Below are 20,469 nucleotides of genomic sequence, written 5' to 3' on the forward strand. Positions count from 1 at the left end.
CTCCTTTCTCAGCAAGGCAAGCAGCAGGCCAGCTCCTCCAGCGTCTTCTTCTCCTTCTAGTCGGGCAGAGGTTCTTTGTGGTAAACAGGATTCTGATTTCTTAGGAGCCAGGCTCCTACTTTTATACCATGATTCTTTTGTTCTTTAGCGCCAGGGGGCCTAGGCCTGGCTCAGTCCAGTTCTGGAGCACTTTGTTATGGTGACTCTGCTCTTTCCTTTCAGCAGCAGGGCAGAGACATCAGCCGCCCCACAGGGGGTGGCGCCGGCTTTGTGGTGGCAGAGCACAGGTCTATTCAAGAGTCCAGGTGTACTCCTCCCACCCATCCAGGTGTCACCTCTCTACCCACCACCTGGCAGCCAACCTGTCTCTGGGGATTCCCCAACCCTGCTCCTTACTGTTGCCAGGCAGAACACATACACACAGCAGAGGCGGACTGAGATGGTCAGGTCAGTAAATACTAACTTTCTAAAAGTAGTATTTACAAACCCAGGATATTAAAATAGACTTGACTACAAGAAGTATTTTATCATCCTGAGTTCAGGCATACCAAACTTGACACTTCTACCATGCTCTCTGAGTCCACTGGGGTCACAGCGTTGGCGTGATCCCGGCAGCCCATTCTGGCATATGGAGAGCAGGTAGCCTTCAATAGTGAAGAACGAAAATGGCTGTAATTCACTACTAAGACATGCCACACACATCAGGGCATGTCCTACCTTATGCCTACAATGCACCCTGCCCTTGGGCCTACCAGAGGGGTGGCTAATATGTAGGTAAGGGAAGGTTTAGGGACTGGCAAGTGGGGGCCCTTGCGCAGTCAGCGCGACGGTCCCGGACCGCGCACAGGGTCTGCGGTGGCAGACCCTAGACACACTTTACACGGCCGCTTCCGTGGGTGGCGCAACCAGCGCTGCAAGCCCACCAGCAGCATTGGCATTCACAAGCCCTGGCACCCCTGGTGCACTTTACTGGGGACTGACAGTGAATCCAATAAACCAATCATGGACATCAATTACAGGTACACTTTACTTAGGGAGCACTTGCACTGCGGCACGGATTAGCCGTGGCGCAGTGCCCTGAGCGGACAACACCAGCAAAACAGTCGAGGCACACCATCAAAAAGTGGGAGGGAAACTCACGCCAAGGTGCCAGGTCTAACACGTGTCCCCTCCAGCTGAAATGTGGGGAGAACTACCCTTGCCCAGGGGGTTCCTCGTCACTAAGGCGGAAATACCTGGACAGACCGTCAGCGTTGGCGTGATCTGTACCAGGACGGTGTTCCACCGTAAAGTCCATACCCTGTAGGGAGATGGACCACCTCAACAGCTTCGGGTTCTCACCCCTCATTTGCATCAACCATCTGAGGGGCCTGTGGTCCGTCTGAACCCGGAAGTGAGACCCAAACAAGTAGGGTCTTAGCTTCTTCAGCGCCCAGACCACAGCAAATGCTTCTCGCTCAATTGCACTCCACCTACTTTCCCGTGGAAGTAACCTCCTACTGATGAAGGCTACGGGTTGGTCCCAGCCCTCCTCAGTCATCTGTGAGAGAACAGCCCCTACACCATGCTCTGAAGCGTCTGTCTGTACTAGGAATTCCTTGGAGAAGTCAGGGGCCAAGAGCACGGGCGCCGTGCATATGGCAGTCTTCAGGGTGTCGAAAGCTTTCTGACAGGTGTCAGTCCAAATCACGTTCCTGGGCTGCTTCTTGGAAGTCAGCTCTGTCAAGGGGGCAACGATCGTTCCATAGCCCTTGACAAACCTCCTGTAGTACCCAGTGAGCCCCAGGAAGGCCCTCACTGCGGTCTGCGTCTTGGGGGGTTCCCAAGCCAGGATGGTCTCGATTTTGGGTTGCAAGGGTGCCACCTTGCCACTCCCCACTTGGTGTCCCAAGTACACCACGGAACCCTGCCCGATCTGGCACTTGCTTGCCTTGATCGTGAGGCCTGCTCGGCGCAGCGCCATCAACACTTCACAGAGGTGGCGCAGGTGTTCAGGCCAGGTGGCACTGAACACTGCGATGTCATCCAGGTAGGCGGCACTGAACGCATCCAGCCCAACCAGTACCTGGTTGACCAACCTCTGAAAGGTGGCAGGGGCATTCTTCATCCCAAATGGCATGACTCGGAACTGGAAGTGCCCATCTGGTGTAGAGAATGCTGACCTCTCTTTGGCCCCATCGGTCAAGGCGATCTGCCAGTACCCAGACGTTAAATCAAACGTACTGAGGAACCGGGCAGCCCCCAGCCGATCAATGAGCTCATCAGCTCTGGGGATGGGGTGCGCGTCAGTCTTCGTGACTGAATTGAGTCCTCTGTAGTCCACACAGAACCGGAGTTCAGGTGTGGCTCCCGGCGCAGCAGCCTTTGGGACCAAGACCACGGGGCTGGACCAAGGACTGCTGGAGGATTCAACCACCCCTAGCGCAAGCATCTTGGAGACCTCCTCCTTAATGCAAGCTCTGACCCTGTCAGTTACCCTGTAAGCCTTGTGCTTTACAGGTAAGCTGTCTCCTGTGTCCACATCATGGACGCACCAATCTGTGACACCGGGAACCAGGGAGAATCGGTCGGAAAACTGTCCCAGCAAGTGGCGGCAATCTTCCTGTTGTTCGGGCGTCAGGGTGGGTGAGAGGTTAACTCCATCCACTGACCCATCTTTCTCAGAGGCCACTAAGAGGTCAGGAAGAGGCTCGGTCTCCTCTTCCATTCCATCATCAGTGGCCAGCAGCATGCCCACTTCGGTCCTCTCTAAGTGGGGCTTAAGGCGGTTAACATGTAGGACCCTCAAAGGGTTCCTGGGAGTCTGCATGTCCACCAAGTAGGTGATAGGACTTTTGCGCTCCACAACCTCAAATGGACCTGTCCACTTATCCTGAAGTGCACACGGCTCCACTGGGGCCAAGACCCACACCTTTTGTCCAGGTTGAAGCTCTACCAGAGTGGCATTCCGGTCGTACCACCGCTTCATCTCCTCCTGGCTGGCTTCCAGATTTGCCTCAGCAAGTTGCCTGAAACGCCGAGTCTGGTTTCGGAAGGCCAGCATGTAACTATATACATTCTGGGGAGGTTTCCTGGGAGATTGCTCCCAGCCTTCCTTTACCAAACTCAGAGGTCCTCTTACCGGGTGACCATACAGAAGCTCAAAGGGGCTGAACCCTAGAGACTTCTGCGGCACCTCTCGGTAAGCGAAGAGCAGGCATGGCAAGAGGACGTCCCACTTACGCCTCATTGGACCGTCCAGGCCCATGATCATGCCTTTGAGGGTTCGGTTGAATCTCTCAACCAACCCATTTCCTTGGGGGTGGTAAGGAGTGGTGAACTTGTAAGTTACCCCACACTCCTTCCACAGGGATTTCATGTATGTGGATATGAAATTGGTCCCCCTGTCGCTCACCACCTCTAGAGGGAATCCCACTCGGGAGAAAATTCCCATCAGTGCCCGTCCCACCACGGGGGCCGTCACTGTCCTCAGAGGGATGGCTTCAGGGTACCGGGTGGCATGGTCCACCAAGACCAGGATGAACCTGTTGCCCAGGGCTGTCTTGGGGTCCAGAGCCCCACAATATCAATACCCACTCGTTGGAATGGCGTACCGACCACAGGGAAAGGTTGCAGAGGAGCCTTGTGCTTCCCTCCGCTCTTACCACTTGCCTGGCAAGTCTGACAGGTTCGGCAGTAGGAATCTGAATTCTTATGCATTTGGGGCCAGTAAAAGTGGGTGACAAGCCTGTCATAGGTCTTGTCCATCCCCAAATGTCCTGCTAAAGGCACATCGTGAGCCAGCCCCAGTAGGAAGGTTCTGAACTTCTGGGGTACCACCAGCACACGGGCTGACCCAGGTTCAGCAGCCTTAGGCTCGGAATACAGGAGGTCACTCTCCCAGTACACGTAGTGTGTTTTGGCCTGAACACCGTTGGCCTGGTCTGCAGCCTGTTGCCGCATACCTACGAGAGAAGGGCATTCTTTCTGCTCCCTGCAGAATTCCTCCCTGGAGGGACCTCCTTCTTGCTGCCAATGGGTCAGCTCAGGCAGATCTCCCAGTTCGGCAATCTGTTCCCCGGTAGGCTCCAGAGTATCCCCCTCAGGGTCTACTTCCTCCTGGGCCGTGGGAACTTCGGGGGCAGGTTTCCCGCGCCTCCTGCGCCTTCTCCCTAAGGCCGGTTCCTGGACCTCTCCCTCAGGCTCCAGGACCCTCTCAACACCCCTACTGGCTGCCATGGACCGGGTGGTCACGCACGCCCAGTCGGGTAGACCCACCATCCTCAGATGCGTGGTCTTCTCCACCTTTTCCCAAGGGGAACTCTCCAGGTCGTTCCCTAGCAGACAGTCTACAGGCATGTCAGTTCTCACAGCGACTTGTAGAGTACCAGAGACCTCCCCCCACTCAAAGGGAACTTGAGCCATTGGACAACGACTCTCTACGTTGTCAGCATTGACAACCCTACAGTAGGCATTGGGTACAATTTGCTTTTGAGACACCAGGTGTTGCCTCACCGAGGTCACGCTGGCTCCTGTATCTCTAAGAGCCTCAACCTTCTTTCCATTGATGGTCACCACTTGCCCATATTTCTTAGTGTTAGAGGGCAGGTAGGTTACAGGGACCATCTCACTGTCTCCTAGCGAGACTAGGGTCATCTGCCCGGGACCCCCACCCTCCTGGACTGCTACCTCCTCCCCAAAGTTAACACTAGCTACTTGCCGGGGTGGAGCACCAGTGGGTGCGGTCTTACCAAACAGGCGACACTTAGGATCAGAGGCAATGTGACCCGGGTCACCACACTTATAACAATTGAAGGGCCCCTTTGGAACAGGTCTACCTGTCGGGGCCCCGTTCTGCTGCGGGGGTGGGGGAGGCTGAGAACCCTTCTGCTGGTTCCCTTGGGAATTACTTTGGGGGCCTTTTTGGAACCCCTTCTGTTTACCCTTGTCCCCCCCACTCTTCTGCTGGGGACCCTGCCCACCTTTGGCGGAGTCTCCCACTTGACCCTTGTGGACCCTGGTGCTGAGCCAGCGGTCCGCCTCCTCAGCAAGCTTCCTCGGGTTGGACAGCTTGCTATCTATCAGGTGCTGGCGTAGCTCAGGAAAACATTGACTGGACAAGTGCTCCCATGCAATTAAATCAAGCAGCCCTTGATAATCATTCACTTTGCTACCCTTCACCCAACCATCCAGCGCTCTGCAGAAAAAGGTCACATACTCCACATACGTACTCTCAGGGATCTTCTTGGTCTCCCTGAACCTCTGTCTATATAGCTCAGGAGTTAACCCATACCTGGTCATTAAAGCTTCCTTCATATGGGGGTATGAGGTCTGGACTTCTAAGGGCAAATCTAACAGTGTGTCCCGCCCTTCCGCAAGGAACCTTCCCCACAACCCCGCTCCCCAGTCTTTCTCAGGGACCCGGTGTGAGGACATGGCCACCTCGTAGGCTCTAAACCACTGCCCTATGTCATCCTTTCTAAAATACTCCTTTACTACATCTTTGGGGATGTACACCTTGGACTCTACCTGCGCTGGTGGAGTGCTGCCACCAGAAGGAGCGGTGTCCAAACTTTTCGCCTTCAGCTCCAACTCCTTCAATCTGATATCATGATCCATTTGGCATTGTTGTGCCTCCAGGGCCAACTTCTGCTTTTCCATTTCCATTTGTCCTGCCAACTTTGCCATCTCCATTGCATGCGCCCTGTCTGCTGCCCTGTCTGCCAGCTCCTCTGGCGACCGGACTCTGCTGGGCTCCTCCAGGTTGTCGGGTGGAACGATGTCCCCCGCATTCCGTGGGTCTCGTGACTCCTTCCAAGCTCTCAGCGCCTTGGCGTACTGGGTTCTCCTCTTGAATCCAGCATGGGAGACTCGGAATTTTACACTGTAGCCTTTCAATTGCTCTATCGTGTAGCCTTCCAGTCTCTCCCAATCCACCTCATCGATTCCAGAAATCACAGAGAGTGCTCTCCCAGCGGAGTGTGAGCCAGGCATGGTTGCAGTAATGGCAGATGTCTCAACAAAGTTCAACAAATGAAAACCTGTGGTTGCGTTATTTGGTCTGCTCTCACTATCTGGTGATTAATAATTCACTGTATGCAAATTACAAGTGCAAATCCGAAATCCCAACCGCTGCCAACAATGTTAGAGTCGGGGATCTCTGGTTGGCGCAAGGTTGCCCTTGTGTCAAGCAGGAACCCTCTCCTCCACGTCAGGGTGCAGGATAACCCCTCGCGAATGACCCTTGCTCACCCTCTAGGTGCGTGGCGTGAGCAGCCAAGGCGATTCCTCAGGCGTTGTTGGTTAAGCACTTACAATCGTACACACAGTAAATACATCAATCCCCCCAGAAACGGACACCAGACTTGGATATATATAAAAATACGATCCTTTATGTAAAAATAAGGTATATATATCTCAACAGACTTATCACAAGACCAATAACGTTTTCGCTAGGCCGCCAGGTTATACAGCAGGCAAATGTTCTGGGTTCGTAGTTTCAAATGGATACTTTGTAGTCTCTTTACTTGTAGTTCCAGTACTCACAGAGATCGACTCCTGCGAACGGGGAAATAAGGCGTTGCGGGCCCCGAGCCCGATACTGGAACTTCTTTCCTGATGTGGAGAGTCGGCACAGGTCGGTGCGACTCTCAGCTTGGGAAGTGTTCTTGGGTCCTCAATCAGCAGGTGTGGGCAAGTAGGCAGGCGCGGCCAGCGACCCTTTAGCACGGCGGTGCAGGAGGGTCTCCACAGCGGGGGCGGCGCGGCCTGAGATGTCCGGGGACAGCGAAGCGGGGCCACAGGGCACAGTCAGTGCAGCTGGATGACCCGGCGTAGATCACAGTCGTCGGACGGCTTCCGGCAGGAGGGGTGATAGCGCGTTCAGCGCACTCCAATGGCAGGCGGTGACAGGGGCGCAGGCGGCCTGGCCCGGGGACAGAGAGCGGCTCCGGACGGAGCGGGGCTCTCACGGGATTGCGGCAGGCGAGCTCCTGAGTGTCACGGCCCTAGGAGGGGCGATGAGGGGCGCAGTCTCTTTTCCAGCGGGATGCCCACACGGCTCGGATTGGAGGATGAGCAAGAAGCACAGAGAACCCACTGTTCCTGGGGTTCAGTTCAGGGGGCAAGCTCAGATCAAGCCCTTGGAGAATGTTCAAGCACAAAGTAGCAAAGTCTTTTCAGTAAGTCTCTTCCTCTCCTTTCTCAGCAAGGCAAGCAGCAGGCCAGCTCCTCCAGCGTCTTCTTCTCCTTCTAGTCGGGCAGAGGTTCTTTGTGGTAAACAGGATTCTGATTTCTTAGGAGCCAGGCTCCTACTTTTATACCATGATTCTTTTGTTCTTTAGCGCCAGGGGGCCTAGGCCTGGCTCAGTCCAGTTCTGGAGCACTTTGTTATGGTGACTCTGCTCTTTCCTTTCAGCAGCAGGGCAGAGACATCAGCCGCCCCACAGGGGGTGGCGCCGGCTTTGTGGTGGCAGAGCACAGGTCTATTCAAGAGTCCAGGTGTACTCCTCCCACCCATCCAGGTGTCACCTCTCTACCCACCACCTGGCAGCCAACCTGTCTCTGGGGATTCCCCAACCCTGCTCCTTACTGTTGCCAGGCAGAACACATACACACAGCAGAGGCGGACTGAGATGGTCAGGTCAGTAAATACTAACTTTCTAAAAGTAGTATTTACAAACCCAGGATATTAAAATAGACTTGACTACAAGAAGTATTTTATCATCCTGAGTTCAGGCATACCAAACTTGACACTTCTACCATGCTCTCTGAGTCCACTGGGGTCACAGCGTTGGCGTGATCCCGGCAGCCCATTCTGGCCTATGGAGAGCAGGTAGCCTTCAATAGTGAAGAACGAAAATGGCTGTAATTCACTACTAAGACATGCCACACACATCAGGGCATGTCCTACCTTATGCCTACAATGCACCCTGCCCTTGGGCCTACCAGAGGGGTGGCTAATATGTAGGTAAGGGAAGGTTTAGGGACTGGCAAGTGGGGGCCCTTGCGCAGTCAGCGCGACGGTCCCGGACCGCGCACAGGGTCTGCGGTGGCAGACCCTAGACACACTTTACACGGCCGCTTCCGTGGGTGGCGCAACCAGCGCTGCAAGCCCACCAGCAGCATTGGCATTCACAAGCCCTGGCACCCCTGGTGCACTTTACTGGGGACTGACAGTGAATCCAATAAACCAATCATGGACATCAATTACAGGTACACTTTACTTAGGGAGCACTTGCACTGCGGCACGGATTAGCCGTGGCGCAGTGCCCTGAGCGGACAACACCAGCAAAACAGTCGAGGCACACCATCAAAAAGTGGGAGGGAAACTCACGCCAAGGTGCCAGGTCTAACACAATAGGTAGAGGTATGTGCTGAAGAAGATGACTATTCATCGAGCTAGGCTAAGGCATTCTATACTGTAAACTGTGGTACTTACTGTTTTTCCTTAAACCGATGTGTTAAAACTATGTAAATGCAAATAAAATATATTTTATTTATTTATTCTATTTTGATCTGTTAGGTGGAAATAATCCTGCATTTATTTACAAATGATATTGTATGTGTATTCCCTGCTTCATATATTTTTTTACATTCATATGCATAGAATTAAATGTGTCTCACATTCACACTGTGTAACACATCCTGCTTCAAACAAGGGGTCCTAACTTCTGCCTTATGAGCACTAGGCTTAGAAGCATTTGTCTTGCTACTAAGGAGGAGTTTTTCTTGCTACTAATAGGTGTTAAAAATAGTGTTAAAAGCTATTTAATGGCGTTTTGCCTTTCCTGCTGCTTGACCTATTTTTCTGGTCTGCTAGGCTTTTCCTGCATATCATCTGTCAACCCATTTTGTTTTACAAATGTCAATGATAAGAAATGAAAGTGATACCCACTTAAATTGGACTTAATTTGTTGAAAAATATATTGAACGATGAAAAAGCATCCTTGTTCATATTTGTCTCAAGAGGTTTTCTTGGCCATTTAATAAATTTGCCTGTACTTTTAACTTTCACATTTGTCCCCTTATCTGCATCTTTGTACACCAATACTTTATTATTCCCAAGTACTTGACAAAACTATAGTCTAACCCAAAGTGCAAGGCACCTTCATGCAATCGACTGTAAATGTTCATTGTCCTAGAGGGGGTTAATGGTTCATAGACTTAACCAAAGTCAAAACCAAGATCTTGCTGGCCAGACACAACAGTGTTATCAAGAACCATGTCCACGTTTTCTAAATCCCCCCTTTATTAAACCACCCAGCCAGCTTCATCGCCTACGCCAAAAGTCAATGGGTACTTATAACCAACAACCCCTTTATAAACTCCAAAGTGAACACTCATCAAAGAAGCAAACAATTGATTCTGCTCAAAAAAGATATTTCCCTAGATTGCCCATGATCATCACTATAGTGTGGTAGGAGCCATAGAAAATGGAAAACAATTCTATGCTTAAGCATTTCATGCCAGTTTCAATCACCTCCTCTCCTACTTATAGATGATCATGCTCTCCCCAGGGGGCAATACCTGGCGTACCAAAAGCTATGATTGACATTCCGAAATATGGTCCACTCAGGATGTGAAACCCCAAACCCACTCTGAACTGCAGACTCAACTGCATATGGGACCGGGTCAACACCTGATAACATGGATATACAAAGTCATGAAAGAACATACAGGGATCCCACTGGCGGCACTGAGGGGCAAATGGTAGGATGAATTTGTACAGGCACTCCATTACACTGAGTGGAATAGTACATTGGAGTTCCCTCAGTGGGTGTCACAGAATGCCCGCGTCAAGAGCATACAGTTCACAATTCTACAAAGGGCCTACCTGATGCCAGAGCAACTTAATCTCTATTTTCCCACCGTACACCTAGGCTGCCCCCACTGCCGAGCGCCATCTGCAGTCCTGCAGCATATGCTGTGGTCATGCCCTGCACTCACTGCACATTGGTAATCGATACACACCCCACTCAGGGAGATCACAAAACTTCCATTCATTAGCACAATGGAAGCTTGTGCCTTAGGAATTTTCAAAGGTTAGGAAATATACGGAGGTGAGAGCGTGGTTTGCCAGCCTCGCCTCCCTACTTACCTAATGAACCCTCACCCTTCAGTGGAGAGCCAATCAAGCCCCTGCTGTGGCTGCCTGGCACAGATCACTGTGGTGATGGGAGAGGGCAGAAGATGAGCCCCTACATTACAAAGAGGCCCTTCATCTCCAGAAATGTCCAATTTCCTGACTCTGGGACACTCTTCTTGACCATTTTCTGCAGCTTACCTGAACAACGATCTACTCCTGTGAACCCAAGTCCGCCAGACAGCAATCTTCCACACTAGGCTGCAGCCCATAAGCTATTCCACCAGTGTTACCCCTCCTCATTGCCACCAGAGGTCGCGGCGATGCCACTGTCTTCCGAGTCCATTCCTTAATACCAGCTTCTGCGCAGTTGCCTCCTCACACCAGCTTTAACACAAAAATCCCTGCACGCATCACCTCTAGCTCCACCCCTGAATCCAGATCACCACCCACATTTCCCAGTTTAAGTACAACCCCCTCAGTGAACCAGCATGAGCCAACACCATCAGCTGGCACCATGCATTCGCACTCTGCTTTGATATTGTTCTACTTCGCTGTCTGTAATACTCTGCCTTCTGCCATGCATCCCCATCATCAATATGTGGCTTGATACACTGCTGCTTGGCTCCACAAAATTCTATGTTATGCGCGCTGCTGATACTGTTATGTTTTTTAAATAAAAACCTTCAACAAAAACAGTCTTAAAAAAAAGCTGTCTCCTAATTCAGTAGCCTCAATATCTAATCGTCAGTGAAGCACAAGAGCCAATGTCTCACTTTGTAATGCATTGGTGATTTTCCTCACAGAATCTCATAAACAATGCGGTATACTGGAGAGTCAGAGTGAGTGATGGTACGGTGAGCTACTGTAGTTTGGAATGTCATGGCATTTGGAAATAGGTACTTGAACGACTGACCACTTGCTTGTGGGCATTTTAGTAACACCTTATCTATATATCTGCAAATAGAATCAAGAAGCAACCATTGTCTTGGCAGGTAACTGTGCTGCATTGGCAACAAAAATATTCATATTACCGTAGGTTCAGCACCACAGAAATTTATACTAATTTATACTAATTACTCTGACATCCTACTAGCTATATAGCATTTAATGGATCAGTCTCTATTTTTTCTCTGAGCTAAAATAGGTTTTACAGAACCATACTGCTGTGATATTTGTGTGTTGCCTGCTAAGCCTACTTATGTCGATTACAACTAATGTTTGAGTTCCAAGAGATACCCTGCCAACTGTGATTAAGGTAAAGACATTAATTAATACCTGTGACAGATGAGGACCTGGGCAGTGGTGGAACATCTGCTGGATTCATTGTACGGAAAGACGGATCAAGCAGAAGAAAATGAAATAAAACTGATTTGATTAAAATCCAGGTTTAAGTGAACATCCTGAAGAGTTGAGAAATTAAATGTAGCTGAAACCTTAAGATCAAAGTCAATTTGAAAAATGTAACTAGTTATAGTTATGACACATATGGCACTTGATAAATTAGGATTTCGACTAAGGAAGGAATTCAAGATGTTATCGCTCCTTGGACAAAATTGATCTGTAGAGTATTGATGTCATTGGATGCTGAAGTAGTGAAGATACTCTCTAAGAAATATTGCTAAGTAGTTGTGAAATGTACTTAACATCTGTTAAGATACATTTATAATATATTCTCCATAAAGATTATTTTGCATTACAGTGTTATGTTGAATACATTTGTATTGGAATGAAAACAAACTATCACAATTCTTATGATTTTTAGAGAAAAGCAAATAGGGCATATATGCCATAAAAGAAAATTGATATGACTAATTTGTGTAATAAAATAAAATAAGAGGAGAGACATCGCAATATAATTTGAGGCTTATCGTTGAGCCTAGGTGCTCTCCAAGAAAAAGCCCTTGTCTACAGGGTTAAAAAATGGAACAATGGCTGGAGGCATGCAGGGGTTAATTATGGGTGAGGAGTGTGCTAGCTAGAGGTGGAACCTTTGTGTGTGAGGGTGACAAGTATGCAGCAGGGGCCAGTATGGATCCTACAGTATGTGTAAGAGAGCCTGCTTTAAATTACACTGAATCGGCTATTCATGACACGTAGCCTGCTGGAGAATCTGCGAGTCGCATGAGGGAGGCCTCAAGTGGCCTGACGGTGGCAAGATAAGGCCTATTGGTGGTAACAATAAACATGCATGGGGCATATGATGCATGCTTGTGTATGGAAAAAACAGCATGTGGGGCAGATAATAATCATGAAGAAGATCATAAGAAATAAAGTGGGGCGTGCAAGAGGTTTGCTGTGTTATCTCCGAAATCCTAAAAAGTGGAGAGTGCACTGGGTTTCAGTAGGACTCCTATGTTTATGGTTTCACAATGTTAGTGTGGTTGGGAGTTACACATAGGGCTGCTGTTAAGACATGAATTAATCCATGTGTAGCAAGCTATAAGACAACATTCAACCTAGCATTTGCTGAAGGCTTACTGACAGTACATTTATTTACATTTGTACATGCTTTTTGGTGTTAGCAAGGGTTCAGAAGGTTCTTCTGTTGGAATATACAACAATGATACTGAGTAAAGTATGAAGAGTCATACTGGGCAGAATTTTCAAAGACTGGTACACAAGTAGGTGTGACTTACTCTTGTACTCTTAGCTTACTCCTGGAATTCAAGAATAAGTCATGGCAAAATCTTTATAAATTGAACTCCTGCATGTTTACCCAAGAACATTTCATATGGTTTCATATAGTGTCCAGCAGCATGCCAAAAGAGAAGAGCAGGTGTTGGCATGTACATATTTAATTACATTTTCGGTATTCTTTGGCCTGAAGATATTATTTGTAGCTATCTGCGACAATGCATAAGTGTGATCAAAGGCAAACTAGTCATGACTCTCACAATTTTTGTTTTGAGTAGGTGTGACTTACTTTTTTAGTACTACTGCCTGACTTTTAAATCCCACGAATAGGCTAGAAGTTCTATGAAAGTAAGCGGATACCCTCTCGGATAGTAAAGCTGCACTACATAAATACCACTTGATTGATTGATGAGTGTCAGGATTCTTTTTTATCAGGATCCCAGTCGGTTTCACGTCTGAAGGATTCTGTCCCCACGGTGAATTTGCTGCCAAATAGGTTCCCATGCATGCCGGATGCAGATGAGCCATGTCCCTAAAACCTGCTTGGAATTCTTGTAGGTCTTAATTATTTTAAGATGAGTATCTATAGAACCATACAAGAAATTGCCATTTCTTTGCCTTTTCAATACTTTTAGGGAGGTACGGCAGGATCGCCATGACAAATGCCCAGTTGTTGGTAGTTCCAAGGGTCGTCACTGACCCGCAAAGAGAGACACCTCCAACTGGGCAGGGGCACCATACTATGCCAGGTCACTAAATATGCACCACATCGGAAGCGGAATGCCAGTGAAAATACCTCCAATATGGTGGCAAGGCGCGAGCCACCACTTGTTTACAAGCATGGGCGCCTGTATAAATATATGTTTCATGTAACCCCGCGTTGTTTCTCATTCCTGCCTTGGGTTCTAATTCACAGCTCATTCAGGATATATAACTATGACGTAGGTGACTCGTGCTGTCGTGAGCATTATATTTGTGAGATATTTAAGAATGTTCCCCGACCCTGCAGCCACGTTTCCTCACTACTGGTTTTTGTTTCATAATCACAGCAATTAAAATGTTTTTTTTTAACTCCTCTTTCTCCAAATTCATATTAATAGATTTCTTTCACCTTCATTTTAAGCATATATACATTATATTTGTTAAGTATATGGTTTTCACGATTCTGTCTCTGAATGTTTACATCACTGCTCGTGTATTGACTTGACAATCTATTAGTTTATTTTCAATGTTCTTAATGTCGATATGTGTCTGTTCTAAACAGAAAGGTCATGAATTATTCTAAATAAAAACATTTTTTAATCTTAAAAGAAATCTCCCCGTGTTATTATGTATAAAAATCAATACCACACGGATTGAATCTCTGCAGTATGGCATATGTCACTTAAGCGGAAGTGTTTCCCACTGTCACTTGGTCACTGTACCGCACCTGAATGTACTTGTGCATGTACCACGACGCCTGCTTGCCGTCATTCACGGACTCCACCGTTGTATTAGCCAGGCCTGCGATGTCTCCGCCTGCAAACACCCCCGGCTCGCTGGTTTCCATAGTTTCTGGATGGATGTCAGGAAGTCCCCATCTGTTAAACTTGATAGGTTCCATGGCCTCCTTCACTGCAATGAATTAAAAACCATGCATTGTAGCGACATCGTTTTAAAAGATCGGCGTCACGCTTTGGGCTGACGGATATTCCTAAACATAGCATTTCAATCGCATTTTAAACGCACCAGTGACAAAGAACATCATATTTTCTGCAAGATATTCAAGGGGACAACAGCACAGTGTAGCAAGCTTTAATGTCATTCGTGTCATGACGCAGAAATTCTTATTAGGGCGGCTGCTAAAATGGGAAAAACACTATATCAACTTGCTTTGAATATTTGCCCCCGGTTAATTTGAAACAAACAGTCATTTTAAATTCAGATTTAATATGGTACCCTGGTTTGTTGTTTTGGCCACCAATGTTCCGAAAATGCAAATGCTTTGAATGCGCGTATGTGATTGGTTTAAGCCATACATTTGGAATTGTACAGCTTTTCTATGTTACTATTAACTGCACTGTAAAACTAACGCTCTTCAGATGCAGCTCAGGGACGCCTTCCCCGAGGAATACAATGCAGGCGGATGCAAATTGCCAAGGTCAATTAAACTGATTCAGCCTCGCTGTCTCCTATTTAAAAGAAAAATCCGCGCGCATATTCCAAGTACATTTCACCGCGAGTGCAGTTTAGAGACAGGTTGCAAACGCGTCCAGAATAGAACGACGCAGAACTCCGACTGTTCGGTAATGAAAGCTCACAGTACTGGAAACCAGATATATAAAAGAGAATTATCCGCAGGGCATTACCAAGATTCTTCACAATGTTGCCCGAGGACAGTAGGAGAAACAAAGCAACTCAAGGGAGATTCATATAAAATATGAAGCCAGCGACCTCGTTTTTGGTTTGCTGAACACTTCTAGTGTAATTTATTAAATTACTAGAGACGAAACTGCATCTTAGTTTTAAGTTTATTTAGTATTGCTTGGTTAATGAAAACTTTTGAAACATAAAACAATGTCTCTCGCTTCTGTAGTTTTATTTCAGTGAGATGAAAAGTTCGAGAAGCCAGGCACCTCTGGCCAATCCTAGGGTGCTATCACTCCACCCCTGCAACATACCACCTATACAGCATTCTGGGACATTTTAACATGGCGACTTCAAGTGGTCTATGAAAAGACATTCCCTGCAGGCCTCAGCCCTGACCGCAACTGACAAAGTTTTCTGATCCCTTACCTCCAAAACTTCAAGGGAACAGTCTGGCCTACCTCCTGTGTTACTGTGGGCTTCCAAAATCCAGGTGCAGTATGAAGAATTAATTAGCAAATGCAGATTTCCCCATCCCTTCCTTTCCAAGGAACTGGACCAAACACTGTTAATGGCTCTATTGTGTGGTGAGGCCTTTAATACTTCTTCTGGCCACAACATTTATAGCCATGGTCCAGTAGTGGAGATAAACAATTTGAATCTGATTTTGTGAGCCCCATACGTGTTCAATCACACTTGCTTTCAAGTATAGAGTAATCTCCATTCTATGAACCCACACATATACAAAGTGGCGGCTCGCCGAGGGAGTGCTGCGGGGCGGGGAAGGGGCAGGGAAGGGATGTAGTGGAGTCCGACATACGACGGACAGGAGTAAGGTAAGTAATTAAATAAATAAAACAATTTACCTTGCGCGCGCGGCATCGCCGAGTTGGCGATGCCACGAGCGCAAGGTTAATTGTTTTATTTATTTAATTACTTAGCTTACCCCTGTCCGTTGTATGTCGGACTCCACTACCCCCCCCCCCGCCCTCGCAGCACTCACTCGGTGAGCCGCCACTGCATGTACACTCAGTAACTCTATGCTCTATAGGATTGGTGTTATCAGTGATGACATCAGTTTTAAGGTATCATTAATGATGCCATTTAAAATGTCATGAGCGATGTAACGTGTGAGGTTATAAGCAGTGCATAAGGAGCATAAGGAGGCCAAGTTATAGTCAGAGCCAATGGAAGTATGCAGCAGGGGAGTACCAATCTATGTGGCAAGGTTGACTAAATTATGCATCAAGAAAGGGAAAATCCTACGACCTATTGTGGCACATTTTGTAATTGTAATTTTGTTTTTTTTTCACATGTTAATAATGACTCAGCAAATATTTGACCTTGTTAGTACCAGTTTAACAGCAACATGCAGTAATAAGCAATTGAAAGATGACCAGTCAAACTTAACTTAGGGCCTTCCACTGTAAAGCAACACTGGTTACTGCAAGCTTAGTAAGATTTGATCCATTTGGTATTCGGACAAAATATAGAGAAAAGAAAATGTAGAGATGCAGAAATGTCGAGTTGGAAATATCGTGATGCACAAATATCATGTGCAAAATTATCGTTGACAAGACTATTGGTCTTGAGGTGAGCGATATCGATGATAAAAAATATCTATGTTGTTAATATTGATGTTAAAAACATCTATGTTACTAATATCATTTAGCAAAATATTGTTAATAATAGCGTCTTTAATTATTGTTATGTATTTTACTATATATTTTAATTGTAAATGTTATAAATTGTTTGTATAATTATCTTCATGATTTTTAATATACCTTGTAAATATTTCGTTGTTATTAAGTTTAATCTAATTGTTTATTGTAATTTGTAGTGCTGTAGAGGTTTTTGGGGTTTATACGGGTAAAAAGTAGGAAGTAAATGAATTCGAATTAATACATAATACATTTTTTATAAAGATCAATTGATAATTGTTAGGTTAATTGTGTTATTAATTTTCTTAATAAAGTTACATTTTAGGTGCAGGTTGTGGGGTTTGTAGGGGTATAGGGTGGGAAGCAATTTAATTATAATGAATTATTAATTAATTTTTAATTATTTGTATTTATGTTAAACTGATTATGTAAATTGTGTAATTAATTTAATTTTTGTATTTATATTTTTGGTGTGGGTTGTGGAAAAGGAATTTTTCACATGTGCCCCCCTGGCCACTTAGCAGTGGCCCACAGGGGATGAGGGCCCTGCTTAAGCCCCCAAAGTCCCTTTCCAACAGCCTTTCCATGGCGGTGGGTCCTCCATGAACAGGAAGTCAGAAAGGGACATTGTGATCCTGACAGCGGTCTGTGAGCAGGCGCCGTCTCCATACCGACTGCCGCCCGATTGGGATTAGTAGATCCTGACAGAGGTGGCCGTTTGTCCCAGACAGTCAAGGGTCCAACTGCCTGCATCGTAAAGAGGCGGGCAGCCCAAAGGGCTGTATGTCGGTGGGACCGATACCGACAGCCTGTGGGTGGCGTTCCCACTGGCACCGTAATTTGTCCCTATATTATTTTTATTTAGTGTTATTTGTAACATGTAGTAGATTTTTAGTAAATGCTATTTTTATATTGTTTACTTTTTATGTGTAACTAAGTGAGTAGGTTTTTAAAATATTTCCAGTTTATTTGCTATGGTTTATAACTTGTGTATATGTGTGTGTGTATATATATATATATAATATATATATACACACACACACACACACACACACACACAAACATATATATATTTGTGACAATATTACAATTTACAAAATAATTGTACATTACAATATAAATTAAAAATATTATTAGTTTTAAATAATGTATTTTTAAATCAACATACACACATACATGTGTGTTTTTTAAAATATGTATAACATTTATTGATATATTTTTATTTTCTAAATATATATTTAATTTACATTATATTTCTGTTAAATGTTAACATATTTAATGTTTACTATTTGTAATAATCTGTTAAAAACTATTTTTGTGATCGATATTAGTGTACAACAATATTTTTTTCTGAACTCTTTGTCATTTACATTATAAGTATAGGAAAACAAGATTTTTGTGCTCGATATATGTTTGACACAATATTTATATACCACGATATTCATGGTTTCGATATTTTGTCAGTGATCTATTCGGTTTGAGCTAGAAATATTTTTTTTGGTTAAAATGTGTAAATTATGCAGCAGATGATGGATTATGTGGCAAATGCGGCAAACCCATAACTATGCAGAAAATGCCGCAGAATCTCATGATTCCAATGGCCTTGGTTATAATTAGCTCAGTGGACTATAGCTGGTGTAGTTAGCTCATGTCTAATTCGGAATTTCCATACCATAAAGCATACAATAATTTGTTAAACATTTCTATTTAAAGAAATGAACAAGCACATGTTAATTAAAATTAGTTAAACTGACAGCAAGCTATGCAATCATAGTAAACAAAGTAGCAAGAAATTAGCTATCATGGACAAATTATGTGAACTATTCAGAGAAAAGTGTCAAGTTAGGTACTAATGCAATTGCTATGTTCCCTATATGCTGACTGCATGTTCAGAGTTCCTAAAGAATTTAGTGGAGGGATTAAAATAGCACTCGCCAAGTGTTTACTAAAAATGGCGCAAGTTTGGCTAATCTGTCGAAGAACTAGCCAGAAGAGAGCAAGTATTACATTTAGGCAAAATAGAAAAATGACCCCCCACCCCCCAGGCAGCTCGCTTCTGTCAGGCTACAGTGTTAGCATGCAAGATAAAAACAAGAGGAAGTAATTCAAAAATAGGCTGAGCACCCGTCTGGCTAGTCTGGTGCGCACTGAAAGTACTAGTGCAGATAATATGGGTTCATAAATATTGTACAGTTAATCAAGGTTTATAAAATTCAGTTATAAAAAATAAAAGAATCGGAAAGGTTCTCAGGCTGGCTAGGAGAGAGGGAACTGCTGCGCTTAACATATAGTCTGACTTCAAGGCCAGTCAAACAGATCATCATGACTTAAATTGTTTGATGTTTTTCTTTCCTCAACATCCCTATCACCAATAGATACTTTCCTACAGTAGCCTCAGTGTGAGTAGATGAGTCTCCCTTCAATACCATTAGAGCTTCCTGGTGGCGTCTCATGCCTAACTGGTTGCACAGTTCGGGAATCCATTTGCTTCTGTGCTTATTGTAGGCAGGGCAGAAGAAAAATAAATTACTTATGTTTTGTTTGGATGACTGGCTACACATTGGACAGATGTCACTAGGGTCAAGACTCCTGCCAGTGTTCCACGTAGATGAGAATGACCCTATTTCCAGTGTGCCATATCAAAACCTGCAATACAACTATTTTGCCAACAGTTTTTGAGGGATGTCTAGAAAATCTTCATTTTGGGGGCTATCCTTAATAAGGAGAAACTGGTCTGTCAGTCTTCCTAAATTGAAGGTTTTATGGAGAATGGCTAGGATATGCTCCCAGTAGAGAGGTTTTAACTGGTTCTTTGAGGATGGGTTTAGGGAACTTGCATTGACCCAGAAGAATCGTAGGACCAGCTTTATAAACCAAGAGCGGACATGCTTAATTATGGAAAAGTTAGGGCTTGGTCAAGCACCAGCAGTTCTTCTACTGCATTCCGGTTGGCTTGAGCTCCTCTATGGTCCAGATCCTCACTCAGTATAAAAGTGGCTTTAGCCAGGAAATGTGTCCCACCCTTTTTAGTGTCACACTGAGGAACATAGGTACTAGGGGAGAGGTGAAGGAGTGAACAGCTAGCATTATTTTCACTTAAGGTGAGTGAATCGATGTTTGTCTGGCCACAGTTGTCAGCACCATATAAGGCCTCTGACTGAATCTTTAGTTTGTATGTCTCTATTGCTGGCATAAGGCTCTAGATGCTGTTCCCTGATATTTTTTGTAGATGGCCAAAGCTTGGTGTTAAAGCACTGCCTTTCACTTCTGGATATGAGGAAACCACAAGGCCATGCTATCCAGCATAATACCCAGATATTAAAATCTGTAATCTTTCTCCAGTTTCCCATTTTCCAGGGCCAGGGAATTCTAAAAGATGTATGGGGCCTAACTACAATACATTTGGATTGTTAAATTAATCTACAGAGCTATACAGAAGATGTTAAAGCTTTCCAGCAGTTGCTGCAGTCCCCTAGGAGTCAGAGATTGAGAGGGTGTCGTCTGCGAATAAGAGGGTAGGGAAAGTAACCCCTTCTAATTTGGGATTGTCTACATTATCTTGGTGAATGGCCGCTTTAACATTGTAACCAAAAAGGGAAAAGAGAGTAGAGGACAGTACACACCCCTGGGTCACCCCTCTGCGTATTGGGATTCGGTCTGTCAATTATCCCTGAGGACCGCAATGCACTTGGCCATAATTGTCTTGGTGTAACCTTATTACTTGACAAAGGAGCCCTTCAGGAACACCTGGGCTCTTTAATG

At 45.8% G+C, this 20,469-nt stretch overlaps 1 protein-coding gene across 2 annotated transcripts in view; it reads right to left on the minus strand.

Annotated features, from left to right (window-relative positions):
* The window catches only part of DPYD (dihydropyrimidine dehydrogenase), a 3,539,101-nt gene that overhangs the window by 1,492,386 nt on the left and 2,026,246 nt on the right, over window positions 1-20,469 (minus strand). For both annotated transcript variants that reach the window (XM_085601856.1, XM_085601855.1), the window contains exon 12: window positions 14,130-14,314. In XM_085601856.1, the coding sequence (XP_085457982.1) occupies window positions 14,130-14,314 (185 nt within the window). The remainder of the gene's footprint in view (window positions 1-14,129; window positions 14,315-20,469) is intronic.

This window comes from Triturus cristatus, chromosome 4_2, assembly GCF_964204655.1.
Source record: "Triturus cristatus chromosome 4_2, aTriCri1.1, whole genome shotgun sequence".
NCBI lineage: Eukaryota > Metazoa > Chordata > Amphibia > Caudata > Salamandridae > Triturus > Triturus cristatus.